Source organism: Octopus bimaculoides, chromosome 7 (genome assembly GCF_046866305.1).
Source record: "Octopus bimaculoides isolate indiv1 chromosome 7, ASM4686630v1, whole genome shotgun sequence".
NCBI lineage: Eukaryota > Metazoa > Mollusca > Cephalopoda > Octopoda > Octopodidae > Octopus > Octopus bimaculoides.
In genome coordinates, this window is record NC_142934.1 from 24879243 (window position 1) to 24895464 (window position 16222).

Consider the following 16222-nt stretch of genomic DNA (forward strand, 5'->3'; position numbering starts at 1 on the left):
GCTAAATAGCAGTAGTATTATTCCCTCCGTGGGACTGTCACATTAAGTTGACAGCATAAAACTACTTTATTGTATCACTACTGCATAAATCTCTGAGAGATTTAGAAATGTATTATTTCTATTTTTGAAATCAGTGGGTGTATATTTAACTTACATTATATTATTAAAGCAAACACAAGTAAAACGCAAATTCTTTTCATTTTAATGTTTTTGTCTGTATTTAATTTCGATTTGTATATGTTTGTCAATTTGCTACGATCTCTTTAAAGTAAACAAAATCAAAAACTTAAAGGTAAACAAGTACCATAAATGGTGCAGGTAAAGATCATGGACCACACTCTCATGGCGATTTATTTTTTTTGTGTTCTTTTTTTTACAGGAACATACTATGTCAAAGGTGGAGATTCCGAATCTGCAAAAAAAAACCTGCATTTTAAAAATTCATCAGTTTGGATGAATTTCCCAGTGCAAAAACATTGAAATAGCTTAAAAAAATTTATTATCAGATGTTCTGTACAAAAAAAATGAGATGAAGCCTTGTGGATCTTTCATTTTGTCCAGCTGACTTTGGGAATATCAAAGTGTTCAGTGAGAGTGTCCAAGTGTCGGTTGAAATCCTGCAAAACAGAATGAAATAAAATCAAGAAATGCTTCAAATTTTACATATAAAGCCAGAGTGAGGAACCTTACTAATACAAGGGGCAAGCTGCAAGCACATTAGAATGAATCTATGGGGAGACATCGATGTTAAAAGAAATAATACATCTTATATTTTAAAAGTTTATAGATATTTAACTTATATTGAATTACACTAAGAGGTGTAGTTATGGCACTGTAGTTAAGAAGTTCACTCCCCAAATATGTGGTTTTGAGCCCAGTACGAAGTGTGGCAACTTGAGCAAGTGTCTCCTACTATAGCATAGACTAGTGAATGGATTTGGGAGGTGAAAACTAAAAGAAGCACACCATGTATGTGTGTGTGTGGGTGTGGTTAAGAAGCTTGCTTCATAATTATGTGTTCTTAGGTTCAGTCCCATAGTGTAGCATCTTGTGTAAGTGTTTTCTACCATAAACCTGGGCTAACCAAAGCCTTGTGAGTGGATTTGGTTGATAGAAACTGAAAGAAGTGTCACATACACATATACATATGTGTGTGTGTGTGTAGACAAGATTGTTTGTCTTCCATGAAAACATGCCAGCTATAGGGAAAATATATTGCTAGTAAACAATGGAGGTTAAGTAACAAGAGGGGTATTTGGCTGTAGAAAATCTACCTCCAGAAATTCTGTTTGACTAAGCAAAGCACGGAAAAGTGATGTATGTATGTGTGTGTGTATGTATGTATGTATATGTGTGTGTATGTATGTATGCATCTTGTAGGTATGTACACATACACACACACACACACTCTGAGTGTACCATATATTACCCATTATTTATTTTATAAAATAAAAAGTTTCACATTTTGGTTAATGAAAGTTTACAAGTTGATTGTTATATTTATTCACAATATTTTACACATATTTACAATTCAAAATGGCCAACCCTTGCTTTCACCATAACCCTTAATATCTATTCAACTGTTTTATCACCTCACAATTCTTTATACCAGCCATTTTCAATGCTACGATTTGTTCACATTTGTTTGAGCCATCATATTTAATTAGGGGTAAATAACAAGACAAAAGAATGTTAAGAAGCATTAAACAACATTTGCAACTATTTTTGGAAATAAGAATGTTTGAAATTATTGCCATTGAAAATTCCCACTTTCGGCAAAAGGTACACAGTCTGATAATAAGCAAGAAACTAGAAATGCATTCATTGCTTCTACAAGAAGGCATCTTGAAATGTGCATGCAGTAGTGTATACAATCCTAGTACAGATCATATATGTTTGGGACATACTTAACTCGCACAAAGGCTGTATTCACTAATACAATGTGTGTGTGTATGTATTCTGTTAGGTTGCTCTTCAGTGGCACTAGTAACATGTAACCCAGTACAACCTGTTGCATAGATGGACCATCAGTAACTAAACTGACAACATCAACAAGCCTGCTTTTTGAGTAGGCTGGCTTTTGGACATCCTACAGGATGAAAAATAAAGAAGACAAATCTGACAGTTTCTCTAAGGAATTTTTGATAAATATGAAATACAGTAGAATATCAGCCTGATTGTTTGCAGAGCTGCAACAACTCCAAACATGTTTCAGCTTTATTAGACCTTTCCAGTAAAGTACAATCTAGCAGCAACTGCAAGATCTTAGAATGACTAGGGAGAATATAGGAATTACAAGAATAAACACAAAACACTGAAATAACTTGAAAGAATGACTGGGAAAAATTGCCATGGATTGCCTGCTGCAAGAAAACTTTATTATATTAGTGGTTTTCAACTGAGCTCCATGTAAGACTTTTAGGGGTTCACACAAGCAAAATAGTAAATTGGGGATCCACAAGTAGTATTTTAAGGATCCATGGAAAAAATTTTGTTTTAGAAGTATTTATTGCAAGGAAACTAGTTCCACCAGAATAGAGTAACCAATGGGATCCATAAATAAAGAATGGTTGAGAACTACTAAGTGGGGGGGGGGGGGGGGCATTAGCATATGAGTGTAGTCAGCTAACCAACATTATTTCAGAAGAAACAAGTAAAATCGGATTGTGCTGACAAACCACAGATGATTTTACGTAAGTAAAAGAGTTAATGGGGAAACCAGTACACAATTAATCCTTTATTTTTTTATATATTTTTCATTTTGTCCTGCCCGCCTAAGCTCTGGTATTTTGCTGAATTTGTTCTGGAGAACACGATTTTTCTTTTGTGGTTGGGTTGTTGATGACCTCTTTCTAGCATATTGGATGTCCATCTAGTGGTCATCCCTTCTTATATGCATGTAATACAATTTTTCTGAATTATCAGATTTTTTATATGCTAGACCATCATCATCATCATCATCATCATCGTTTAACGTCTGCTTTCCATGCTAGCATGGGTTGGACGATTTGACTGAGGACTGGTGAAACCGGATGGCAACACCAGGCTCCAGTCTGATTTGGCAGAGTTTCTACAGCTGGATGCCCTTCCTAACGCCAACCACTCAGAGAGTGTAGTGGGTGCTTTTACGTGTCACCCGCACGAAAACGGCCACGCTCGAAATGGTGTCTTTTATGTGCCACCCGCACAAGCCAGTCCAGGGGCACTGGCAACGATCTCGCTTGAAAATCCTACAGGAGCCAGTCAGGCGGTACTGGCAACGGCCACGCTCAAAATGGTGCATCTCATGTGCCACCCGCACAAGAACCAGTCCAGGGGCACTGGCAACGATCTTACTTGGCTTGCCGGGTCTTCTCACGCACAGCACATTTCCAAAGGTCTCGGTCAGTAGTCATCGCCTCGGTGAGGCCCAATGTACGAAGGTCTTGCCTCACCACCTCAGCCTAGGTCTTCCTGGGCCTACCTCTTCCATGGGTTCCCTCAACTGTTAGGGTGTGGCACTTTTTCACGCAGCTATCCTCCTCCATTCTCACCACATGTCCATACCAGCGCAATCGTCTCTCTTGCACGCCACAACTGATGCTTCTAATGTTCAGCTTTTCTCTCAAGATACTTACACTCTGACGGGTATTCACATTGACATTACACATCCAACGGAGCATACTGGCTTCATTCCTTGCGAGCTTACGTATGTCCTCAGCAGTTACAGCCCATGTTTCACTGCCATGTAGCATGGTTGTTCGTACGCATGCGTCATACAGTCTGCCTTTTACTCTGAGTGAGAGTCCCTTTGTCGCCAGCAGGGGTAAGAGCTCTCTAAACTTTGCCCAGGCTACCACTGGTTTTAAATTGAAATTAATATTCAATTTTCACCCTCAGTATATATATATATATATATATAGGATAGACTTCTTTTAGTTTCAATTTAACTTGAAGCTATAGCAGTGCATATTAGTATAGTAAGAGTTGATGTAAAAAGACTGAACCCAAAACCATTTAGTTTGGATGGGAACTTTCTAACCACAAAGCCATGCCTGCATCTTATTGTAACAATAATAGTGATGTTAGTAGTAGTAGTAAAATGATACTGGTGATGGTAGAAATCACTCAATTTCCAGACAATACACCCAAAACTGCCATAGATATTGCCTTAAAACCATACCAAGACATTCTTGGTGCAATTACATCACAAATGAAAAAGTCATGGAAAGGTCTGGGTTGAATAACCTACAGATATCTTCACAGAGTCCAATGGGAATCTCTCATGAGTAGAAGCTATAGTGGAGGCATAGAAGGTAAGGCAGATCTAAAGCCTGAATGAGGACAGTGAAGGAAGTCTTCATAGACATGAGCCTGGCCAGGGAGCAGGCTCATGACAGGGCTCGCAACTGAGCTGGGTAGAGATTTCTCATCACTCAACACTCCATGAGGAACTAAGACTAAGACATTATTCAATGTGTCTTTACTGTTCTGATTTGCAGGAAAAGGGTGAGGGGGATTTTGCTGCTATTTCTAGCAAGTTGAATAGCATCAGAGAGACTTTCTCATTGGTTTCTTGATGTCCACATTTACATTAGTGATAATGAAAGATCATGCTGGTGATGATGACAACTATGACAAGTGGATAGACGATGAACACAATGACAGATGGTGATAATGATAATTATAATGAACTAGAGCTAGATTAAAGAAGAATGTTACCATAATTCGTTCCTTGTGTGACTTGGAGGCACGTTCCACAATCTGTTCAACTAACTATAAAAGCAAAAACAAAACAAAATAAATACAAAGAGCAGATAATGAAAAGAGCAGAAACATGGTTAACAAAGTTTGAATGTATGTGTACACACATAGGTTGTCAAGTATGAAATTTGAAGTAACATATATGGTAAACTTTGTCAGCTGCTCATTTTGCGCCATTATTATATTTTGACAATCTTTATTTTTTGTTAGAAAGCTGACACATCTATTTCTTTATTCTAACTCATTCTGCGCTTTATAAAGTATTTATAAATCATTTTTTGCTATTCTTGTTTAGAGATGGATAAGTTGGAAATTCGTAGTTTTGAAATATGAGCTTGTTTTGGAAATACAGTATCACAGACAGCTCGGAATATTAATGGAATATTTCATTCTAATGTTATTACACAGCAGACAATATCAAATTGGTTTGCAAAATTTCATTCTGGTAACTCTGACTTCACAAATGAGCAATGCAGTCGACCAGAAACAAAAGTGGATAATGATGAACTGAAAGCCACCGTCAAGTCAGATCCATTTCAAAGTGTCAGTGAATTATTGTTGTTTGGTGTTAGCAAGCAAACAATATTGGCTCACTTAGTTCGAATCGGTAAAGTAAAAAAGTTGGATAAGTGGGTTCCACATGAACCCAATGAAAATCAGAAACAACAATGTTTGGAAGCCTGCATTATGCTACTTTCTCATCACAAAAATGAGTCATTCTTGAATCAAATTCTAACATGTGATGAGAAACGGATCCAATACAATAACCATAAATGTTCAGCATAATGGCTGGACAATGACGAGCCACCGAAACACAGTCCAAAAAGCAAAATACATCAAAAGAAGCTGATGGTGTGTTTGGTGGTCTGGTGCAGGTGTAATCCATTATGATTTGACAGAGACTCCCGATCCCTTATCTGGTGGTCAATGAAGTAACTAGGGATAGATGAATGGTTAGTGAGAGCTGTGCGAGTCATGTACAGGGATGCTGTCAGTAAGGTGAGGGTTGGCTACGAGTACAGTGAAGAATTCCGGGTAGAGGTAGGGGTCCACCAAAGTTCAGTCCTTAGCCCCCCTCCTATTTATCATAGTTCTATAGGCAATAACACAGGAATTCAAGACAGGATGCCCCTAGGGGCTCCTCTATGCTGATGACCTTGCTCTAATTGCTGAGTCACTATCAGAATTAGAGAAGTTTCAGGTGTGGAAGCAAGGATTAGAATCGAGGGGCCTTAGAGTCAACCTAGATAAAACCAATGTCCTAATAAGTATGAAGGCAGACAAACCTCAAATCCCTTCAGGTAGATGGCCCTGCTCAATCTGTATTAAAGGCGTAGGTAGAAAGATGTACCCAGTGTAAGCTATGGACACATAAGAGGTGCAGCGATATCAAAGGAAGGCTAACTAGCAAGATAGTTTTTGTATGTGGCAGATGCTCAGGAGCAATATACACTGAAAATATGCAGAGAACAACTTCTGCCATGTTCGAGGGAGAAAAACTAGAAGTAGTTGATAGCTTCCGTTACCTAGGTGACCAAGGAGGGTGCGCTGAAAGTGTAGCTGCTAGAATAAGAATAGCTTGGGCAAAGTTCAGAGAGCTCCTACCTCTGCTGGTGACAAAGGGTCTCTCGCTCAGAGTAAAAGGTAGACTGTATGATGCATGTGTACAAACAGCCATGCTACATGGCAGTGAAACATGGGCCGTGACTGCTGAGGACATGCGTAAGCTCACAAGGAATGAAGCCAGTATGCTCCGATGGATGTGTAATGTCAGTGTGCATACTTGACAGAGTATAAGTACCTTGAGAGAAAAGTTGGACCTAAGAAGCATTAGTTGTGGTGTGCAAGAGAGATGATTGTGCTGGTAGGGTCATGTGACGAGAATGGATAGCTGTGTGAAAAAGTGCCACACCCTAGCGGTTGAGGGAACCTGTGGAAGAGATAGACCCAGGAAGACCTGGGATAAGGTGGTGAAGCATGACCTTCGAACATTAGGCCTCACCAAGGCACTGACTAGTGACCGAGACCTTTGGAAATATGCTGTGTGTGAGAAGACCCAGCAAGCCAAGTGAGACCAAAACTCTTGGCCTTTGCCAGGTGTTTTTTATGTGCTACCAGCCCACTTATGTGTACCTTTCCTTCATTGGACACTAAACTCTGCTTGCAAAGACCTGTTGAGGCAATTGAAATTGAACCAAATTCGATGACTGGCACCTGTGCCAGTGGAGTGCTGACAGCACCATCCGAGCATGATCATTACCAGAGCAGCTGTCTGGCTTCCGTGCTGGTGGCATGTAAAAAGCACCATTTGTTACCAGCGTCGTCTTACTGGCACTTGTGCAGGTGCCACATGAAAAAACATTTGAGCGAGGTCGTTGTCAGTGCCGCTAGACTGGCTCCTGTGCAGGTAGCACATAAAAAACACCATTTGCGCGTGGCTGTTGCCAGTACCACCTGACTAGCCCTCGTGCCAGTGGCACATAAAAGCATCCACTACACTCTCGGACTGGTTGGCGTTAGGAAGGGCATCCAGCTGTAGAAACTCTGCCAGGTCAAATTGGAACCTGGTGCAGCCATCTGGTTCGCCAGTCCTCAGTCAAATCGTCCAAACCATGCTAGCATAGAAAGCAGACATTAAACTATGATGATGATAATATATTCTCTGCCAGTTTGCCTATGAACCTGCTATACCTTGTGTCCATTGTATGGACTTTATACCACACAATGTGCATACCTAATGAGTTTATACCCATACGATATAGTTTATACCTATATCTTGTATCCATTGTATGGAATTTTTACCCACTCCTTTCTGCGTATTGAGCAAGACCATTTCTCTGAAGCATACCAGGGCCCTTTCTACTTTCCCAGTTACTAAAACCATTGTCTTTCTAATTCTTGAGAAGATCAGCACATGTCAGTGAAACTGAGTTCTAGAAGTGCTGTGTGCCCCACCCACACATAAGAAAATTTCTCACACACCCTATCACAACAAACCAAACCACATCTCTTCTCTTCTTCCCATTTCCAAATCATGCACTATGCTTACTGCCCACTCCCCAATCCTTGCTCTCTTGGCCCTGTCTCACTGTATTATTGCTATTTGCTAGCCCCGGACCTGTGTGTTCCACCCATATGTAATAAGAAAACTTTTCACACACATGTAACAAGAAAACTTTGCACACATCCTACCCCAACAAACCAATCTACATCTCTTCTGTTCCTCACATTTCCTCCTTCGTGCACTATGCCAACATCTCACTCCCCAATTCTGTCCTCATTGCCATTTCTTTGTTTCATTGCTATCTGGTGGCCCTATCACACACTATATATATATATATATATATATATACACGTAGATTTTCACCACTCACTTCTCCTCTCCACTCTTCTAATCACGCTTCTTTGGCAATATCCTGCAACTTACATTATGACTTTTGAACCTTAAGGGTATGCCCTGGCACTTGCCATTATCTATATCGCTCTCTGCCTTTACTTGACCATCTCATTTATATTCTGATCCCTTACTTTTGTGAGTATGCTCAACACTGCCACCATCTTTATCCTGCTGTCTCTCACATGCTCTCTCCTTCTCCTGCACTTCCCTCAGGTTGGGTAACCATGTATCTCCTTTGTAGCAGCACACCTGTTTCTGTCTACATTCCTGAAAGTTGTTGGCATTTGGAAGGGCATCCAGCTGTAAAAACCATGCCAAAACTGACCTTGACTGTGCTTGTGCCACGTAAAAAGTAAGTCCACTCTGCTGGGTGGTTGGTGTTAGGAAGGGCATCCAGCTGTACAAATACTGCCAAAACGGTCATAGAAGTCTGGTGCAAGCCTCTGCCTGGTCAGCTCCTGTTAAACTGTTCCACTCATGCCAGCATGGAAGGTGAATGTTAAACAATGATGATGATGATGAATTCCCCAACAGACTCCAACTGACATAAAAGTAAACATTATATATATGTGTGCATGTGTGTGTGAAAGAGAGAGACGATAAGCTGTAAATAGTATATTTAGAAATCATATACTTACCCTTTTGTCACGAGCTTTTTCAAAAGCTAATTCAGCTTTTGTCTGTTTTTCAACAACATTTCGAAGAGAAGGATCTAGAACTTCTGAGTCACTGGAAACTTTTTCCAGTGATTTCTTCAATTTTTTTGATTTGGATCCAGAACTTTTCCTATTAAAAACAAATAGTAATAATAATAATCCTTTCTACTGGAAGCACAAGGCCTCAAATTTGGGGGAAGGGATTAAGTTGATTACATCAACCCCAGTGTGTAACTGGTACTTATTTAAATCAACCCTGAAAGGATGAAAAGTAAAGTCGACCCCGTCAACTGCCTTTAAATAATAATAATAGTAATAATGGTTCCAAATTTTGCCACAAGGGCAGCAATTTTGGGGGAGGGGAAAAGTCGATTGCATCGACCCCAGTGCGTAACTGGTACTTATTTAATCGACACCGAAAGGATGAAAGGCAAAATCGACCTTGACAGAATTTGAACTCAGAACATAGCAAGAGGTGAAATACTGCTAAGCATTTCGTCCAGCGCGCTAACGATTCTGCTAGCTCGCCACCTTAATAATAATAACAATCCTTTCTACTATAGGCACAAGGCCCGAAATTTTTGAGGAGAGGGGCCAGTCTATTAGATCGATCCCAGTATGCAACTCGTATGTTTTAGATCGATGTATAGATGTATTTATATATGTAAGTATACTGTAAAGTGTTAATATGTATCATCATCATCGTTTAACGTCCGCTTTCCATGCTAGCATGGGTTGGATGATTTGACTGAGGACTGGTGAAACCGGATGGCAACACAAGGCTCCAGTCTGATTTGGCAGAGTTTCTACAGCTGGATACCCTTCCTAACGCCAACCACTCAGAGAGTGTAGTGGGTGCTTTTACGTGTCACCCGCACGAAAACGGCCACGCTCGAAATGGTGTCTTTTATGTGCCACCCGCACAAGCCAGTCCAGGGGCACTGGCAACGATCTCGCTCGAAAATCCTACAGGAGCCAGTCAGGCGGTACTGGCAACGGCCATGTATAATATATAAAATATATAATATAAAAATATGTTAGTGTTATTTAATTTCTGAACGGTTTTGCTGCCATTTGTTTATGTATTTTGATTTCTTTATCCATCAGTTTCTACTAAGATAGAGATACGAGCAAAATCAAAACTGAAGAAACAAAAATAAAACTTTGGAAACAGCCTAAAAGGAGATAATTGAGAATCACATGAAAGTTAACGTAAGCTGTAATCATGTAAAGTAAATATAACAAATAATCTAGGATCCTTGTCTAGTACCGGATCGATCCCAAAATCTAATCATTTCGTGCCAGTTACCCGAATCCATCCAGTGGTTCTTGAGATATCTTGTCCACGGACAAACAAAGAAACACAACTGAAAACTACCTCCACCTTAATGGTAACAACAACAACAATTGTCGATAATTTTTCAGATTGAAACCCGCACGATTTTCACTAGGGTGTTCGAGTTAGCGTTTTAGGGTCAGGGTTAGGGTAAGTGTTAGGGTTACGGTTTTAGGATCAGGGTTAGGGTTTTAGGGTTAGGGGTTAAGTTTAAGGTTAGGGTTAGGTAATCGTGCGGGTGTTAATCTGAAAAATTACCCAATTGTCTTTCCGAAGATGATAAAGCACAGCCAAGTTCTGGGTTCAATTTAACTGACTATACCCTCCATCCAAATGTGTGACATTTAAAAATTATTTTCTCACCCCCAAAGAGATTGAAAGAAACATTGTTGCTGTTGTTTAGCTCCTCTCCAACTCAAGTCCAATATGTTTTTTTCTTTTCCAGGAAGTAGGTTTGGCCAGCTATACAAGCTGGATTTGAATTCAGAGGAGACATTCAAAACATAACATACCAGCTGGTTTGACAGCAGCATTTGGTCATTGGATGCTTGTTGCAGAGTACACTGTGTTTTCTCTCCTTTTTCATTTGATATTCAAGTTGAGTATCAGTCACAACAATCTCAACAACCCTCTTTTCTCAAACTATGTAATTTCATATACCAGGGTTTTGTTACGAAGGTGTGAGGGCACACATTTATAATAGAGGGGAAGTGTTAGAATATATGCTAAGATGTAAACAAAAACAACAGAAAATACACAAAAGAAAATACAATTATTATAATTTACTGCATTATAATTGAAGTCAAAGGTTCATACCTTCCTTAATGATATTAGAGATGCAAAAGATGTGAAATGGCTATCCATGATTAGAAACCATGTACCACGTTTAGATATTTTAAAATCTGACAAAAATGTTAACAATAGAAACAAGACCACATAAATATTAGGAGTAGGGAAATGTCACTTATTTTACTTAACTGTTTTTTCTTTTTATCACCCAGGTAATGATGAAAAGTAATGTCGGCATAACTACAGGGTTTTACCCGCCAGAGTTATGCCGTAATGTCAACAATGAAGAGATTCAAATTCTGATTCTGCTAATTCACAACCTTACGTGGTAGCTCGACCTGTTAGAAATAGCAACCAAATCTCTCTCACGTCACAACCTTACTGTCTTAATTAATGAAAATTAAAAAAAATTACATAATGATACCCCTACAAACACGGCATAGTTAGGGATGAATTTAATCAAAAGCCAATTTTAACAAGGTTGATTTACGGCTAAACAAAAATAGACGCTCTTGGTATTCCAAAGAATACCCTTATTTTATGGACTCCGAAAGGATGAAAGACAAAGTCGACCTCGGCATAATAATAATTTCTTTACTAACCATAAAGGGTTGACAGAAACATTGGGAATGATAGAGGGCGATAGTGTGAGATTATGTAGAGGTGTGTGGGAAAAGGTAAACAATTAGGAAGCAAAAAAAAATTAAAAGAAGAAATAATTCCCCCAAAAGATGGAAGACCTTTGAAGACTATTCGTGGAAATCCCACAAAAGCACGGTCACCCAGAACAGTAAGGGAAGTGCCCTCTCTCTGTTACTGCTGGTTTGAGTTGATTCTTTGGCTACTGACAGCTAATACCATGACTGGCCGGAGCGAGCTATCTGTCTGTCTCTATCTATCTATCACTCGAAAGTTATTGGAACAAATTTGACACCTATATCCATGCGTTTGAAAACACACAGAGTATAAGGGTACTACTAAAGCAGAGTGGTCCCGAACGCGCAGTCGCGCGTCCGCGCTAGCTAGTCGTGAGTGGTCGATCCTATTATTTTTAAACTTCAAACTTCATTTGTTTTCTATTTTGATAAATTCTCTCTGTTGAAAATTATATTTTTATATTTTAAATAATTTGCAATTTCAGAAAATATATTTTTATATTAAATTTGCGTTTTCTAATTTGATAAATTCTACGGACACAAATAGAGGTGAACGAGTGATAGATAGATATATATATAGAGAGAGATAGTGAGATAGACAGACAGATAGATAGTTCCGGCTAGTCAGTAGCCAAAGAATCAACTCAAACCAGCAGTAACGTTCCTTGTCAGTTCTACTTTCAATTCTGACAGCTAATACCATGACAGTGCCAACATTCTTCTTCTTTCCACACAAGAAGAACGTATTCAAACAAAATACTTACTTATTTACTTTCGCATGCTTTTTCAATTTAAGAGATCCTCTGGCACATGAGTAAGCATCAGACATTTTAAATTCCTTATTAGTGTTTTTGTAGAGATTTTTTACTTTGAAGGGAAAGAATATTTAGGAGAGATTTCTAAAGATTAGTAGCTCCTAAGAAGAAACTATAATATTATGTATACTACGTTTTCGTGCTTTAACGATGACGTCATTAACTTATGTTGTAAATTTGTTCTAATAGAGTTAGCGTTCGTGATTGTGTGTGATATATTATCACACACACACATAATCACGAACGCTAACTCTATTAGAACAAATTTACAACATAAGTTGATGACGTCATCGTTAAAGCACGAAAACGTAGTATACATAATATTATAGTTTCTTCTTAGGAGCTACGGATCTTTAGAAATCTCTCCTAAATATTCTTTCCCTTCAAAGTAAAAAATCTCTACAGAAACAATAATAATAATAATAACACATTCTGGTTTTATTGGCCACGAGGGCAAATAGAAATCAAAAACATGTATAAACAAACACAGGACGAAAAATACAAAGGGTTTTGCGAAAAAGAAAGGTCCGTGTAAACAGAAAACAGCGAAAAATATAACAATTAGAAAGAACTCCCAATAGGGTGAGGCGCTTTGAAAGGTTACTCGTGGAAAAACACTTAAAAGCTACTGGAGCCTGGTCAAAAGGGGAGAGTGCCCCTTCTCATTTTATATTCTCTTTTTTTTTACAGGTGTAACCTCAGAATTGGTTCGTTCATACTGGCTATTTTACCGACATTCACCCACCTTTCAATAAATTTGCTACGAGACAGCACTTTCTCTAGCAGGTCATGCAACCACATACAGACTCCCGTCGTTTGTCTGTCTCAGTAATAATTTTGTTGTTGTTTAGCCTCAAATCAACCCTGATACAGCAAACCTATCATCAAAGACATTCCAGCCTTCTTTAGGGATAATCTAGGACATTACGTACAATAGGCGTGTGATTTAGGTAGGGGGATATTTTGGTTGCTATTTTGGTAAATTTTTTGTGTAGCACCTGTACGATTTTCACTAAGAAAAAAACAAAACTCGGATTTTTTTGCGTGGAATCAAGTACCGTGACCTAATATGCTGCAAATTCCTTATTTTGGTTCGGAAAAAAGGGGCGGGCGAAGGGGACACCCCCGTCCCAGATCATTGGAATTTTTTTTTTTTTTTTGGTTGAATGAAGTCCTGTGACTTAATATGCGGCAAAACCCTTTTGGGGTCCCAAAAACGGGGTGGGGTGAGGTGGGAGCCTCGGAAATTTCACCCCCATTGATCTTTTCACCAGCACGATTTTCACAAAGGAAAAAAAAATTCGGATTTTTTTTTGAGTGGAATGAAGTACCCTGACCTCTTAATATGCTGCAAATCCCTTATTTTGATTCGGAAAAAAAGGGGGATAGGGCGAGGGGTACTCACCCATCAGGAATCATTGGAATTTTTTTTTTTTCGTTGAATGAATTCCTGTGACCTAATATGCTACAAAACCCTTTTTGGGGTTCGAAAAACGGGGTAGGGTGAGGTGGAAGCCTCGGAAATTTTACCCACTCCCAATATTTTACAGAAATAAATTTTTCAGAGTGTGAATTTCATCCTTTCTGTTTTTCTATCCCACCCTTTCCCTATTCTTCTCTCCCTTTCACCGTTCCCTCTCTCTCTCTCTCTCACTCTTCCTCCTTGACCCTTTCGTCGCTAACTTGTGACGAAAGGGATTCTTTCTTTCTATCCGCTGGCTTCCTATGGAGAAGACGTGATTTTTCTGTCTCTTGTCTCTTCTCTCATTCCAGTATCTCTACTAAAGCCTCAGGCCGACCAAAGCCTTGTCAGTGAATTTGGTAGATGGAAACTGAAAGCTCACTGTGCATATGTATGTATGTATGCATACATTTGTGTGTCTGTGATTGTCCCCCAACCATCACTTGACAAACGATGTTGGTGTGTTTATGTCCTTGTAACTTCACAGTTTGGCAAAAGAGACTGATAGAAAAAGTACTAGGCATATAAAAAATAAGTCCTGGGGTCAATTTGTTTGACTAAAGGTGGTGCTCCAGCATGGCTGCAGTCAAATGAGTGATACAAGTAAAAGAGTAATGAGTAAATAATTAAAAATAAGATAAACCTGCATTAGACTCTACACTTTGGCAATTCTTCAAGTCTTTAACCTACAGATTTCTCTATCAGATGTAATGCTTATCTGTTCACATTGTTTGGAATTAATCATGCATTGTCTTGATAGCCACAAGATATTGATGGTGTGTATTTTTAGAGTAACATTATTGGGTAACTGTGACAAGCCAGATGTTGCTGGTTTGAACATAAAACAAGTATTGGGTTGTCTGGAAAGTTCATGCCGATATTTAAAGGAAAGAAAAAGGTCAATAAATACTTGTCATTACATTTTTAATCAACCAAATATGAACCATTTTGTTGCACAATGTGTCTCCATCTTTCCTTTAACTTGAAAATCCCCTCTTCCCAGAATTGAGGTGGTTTCATGGCAAAGAATTCATCAAGGTATCTTTTTACGTCTTCCAAGGAATTGAAATTTTTACCATTAAGACTATTCTGCAGAGACCTGAATAAGTGGAAATTCGAAGGAGCAATATCTGGTGAATATGGAGGGTGGGGTGACACATCCGAGCCGAGCTGCAGCAATTTTTGTCTGGTTCCCCAAAAAACATGTGGTCTTGCATTATCAGGTTGGAAAACAACACCCTTCCTGTTGGCCAATTCTAGACGTTTCTCTTGAGTTGCTGCGTTTAACTCGTCCAGTTGTGTGCAGTATTTCTCAGAATTAATTGTCTGGTTACTTGGGAGAAGCTCATAGTACAGAATTCCTTTCCAATCCCACCAAACACAAAGCAAGACTTTTTTAGGCTGAAGACCCACTTTGGGGTGGCTAAGAGTGGCTCATGTCGCTTACTCCAGGATCGCTTTCTCTGAACATTCCAGTAGATAATCCATTCCTCATCACCTGTCACAATTTGTTTTAAAAAAGGCATGTTTTCATTCCGTTTATAAAGCAAATCACAGATGGAAATGAGATCCAAAAGATTGTTCTCATGTGGTACTCAAACATCGTTGCGATTTGTGTACCCAAGCTTTACCAGGTGCTCATGAATGACGGATGAGGCTTTCTGCCAATTCTTGGGTTGTGCAATGTGGGTTATTCTCAATTAATGACTTGATTTGGTCATCATCTGTAGTGGATGGTCTGCCTGATTGCTCTTTATCAATAAGGCTACAATCTCCAGCTCGGAACCTTGTGAACCACTTCCATACAGTTCTTTCAGATAAAGGAACATCACCATAAACTACGCATATTTCTTTGGTTACTTGCGAGGCATTTTTCCCTTTATGGAAAAAGAAAAGCATCAAGTGCCAAAAATGAACTTTCTTATCTTCCATTTTAAAGGGTTACAGAATTAACACAGGTTATAGGAACATAAACCTTCTTCCATGAAAAGATAGCTTAAGCTGTGCTCTAAATGGAGGTGTAGTCAAATCCTATTTTATGGACTCAACCATGTTCTAAAATAAGTTGAAAAGTAAGCTACTATAAATCGGCACGAACTTTCCGGACAACCCAATAGAATATTTAGGCCAGTTATGACCAGTTTAAATGCTAAAGAGTTAATTCATAGAAATAGTTGAAATAACTTGAAAGCATTTAATTTTTTACATTAGATGTTTGTAAATATGAAGTGCTGACTTTTACCGTTTTAGCTTATTCATGGATACAGAAGATTCTCATCATCACCATCATCATGGTTTAATGTCCACCTTAAAACAATGATGATGATGATGATGACGATGATGATGACAATAATCTTCTGTATCTATG

General features: G+C 38.9%; 1 protein-coding gene across 2 annotated transcripts; it reads right to left on the bottom strand.

Moving 5' to 3' along the window:
* Positions 1 to 482: 482 nt before the first annotated feature.
* On the bottom strand, positions 483 to 12545 carry LOC106872823 (protein FAM32A-like). 2 transcript variants are annotated; one of them, XM_089355015.1, is made up of 4 exons: positions 12342 to 12545; positions 8779 to 8926; positions 4702 to 4755; positions 483 to 617 (listed from the first exon to the last, which is right to left on the bottom strand). In XM_089355015.1, exons 1-4 carry the CDS (start codon positions 12404 to 12406, stop codon positions 549 to 551), a joined length of 336 nt encoding a protein of 111 aa, XP_089211141.1. In that variant the 5' UTR covers positions 12407 to 12545; the 3' UTR covers positions 483 to 548. The 2 variants fall into 2 exon arrangements, with proteins under 2 accessions (XP_089211141.1, XP_089211140.1); XM_089355014.1 differs by lacking the exon at positions 12342 to 12545 and adding an exon at positions 10496 to 11665.
* Positions 12546 to 16222: the final 3677 nt, after the last annotated feature.

What these genes read in the sequence shown, in the direction of transcription:
- LOC106872823 (XM_089355014.1), bottom strand. Translation starts at nt 10,665, where the DNA reads ATGCTGCTGTCAAACCAGCTGGTATGTTATGTTTTGAATGTCTCCTCT. An exon ending in AAAAAGCTCGTGACAAAAGG is followed by an intron (nt 4,756 to 8,778) that starts GTAAGTATATGA and finishes TTGCTTTTATAG; the next exon opens with TTAGTTGAACAGATTGTGGA. An exon ending in CACACAAGGAACGAATTATG is followed by an intron (nt 618 to 4,701) that starts GTAACATTCTTC and finishes TCTGTTTTGCAG; the next exon opens with GATTTCAACCGACACTTGGA.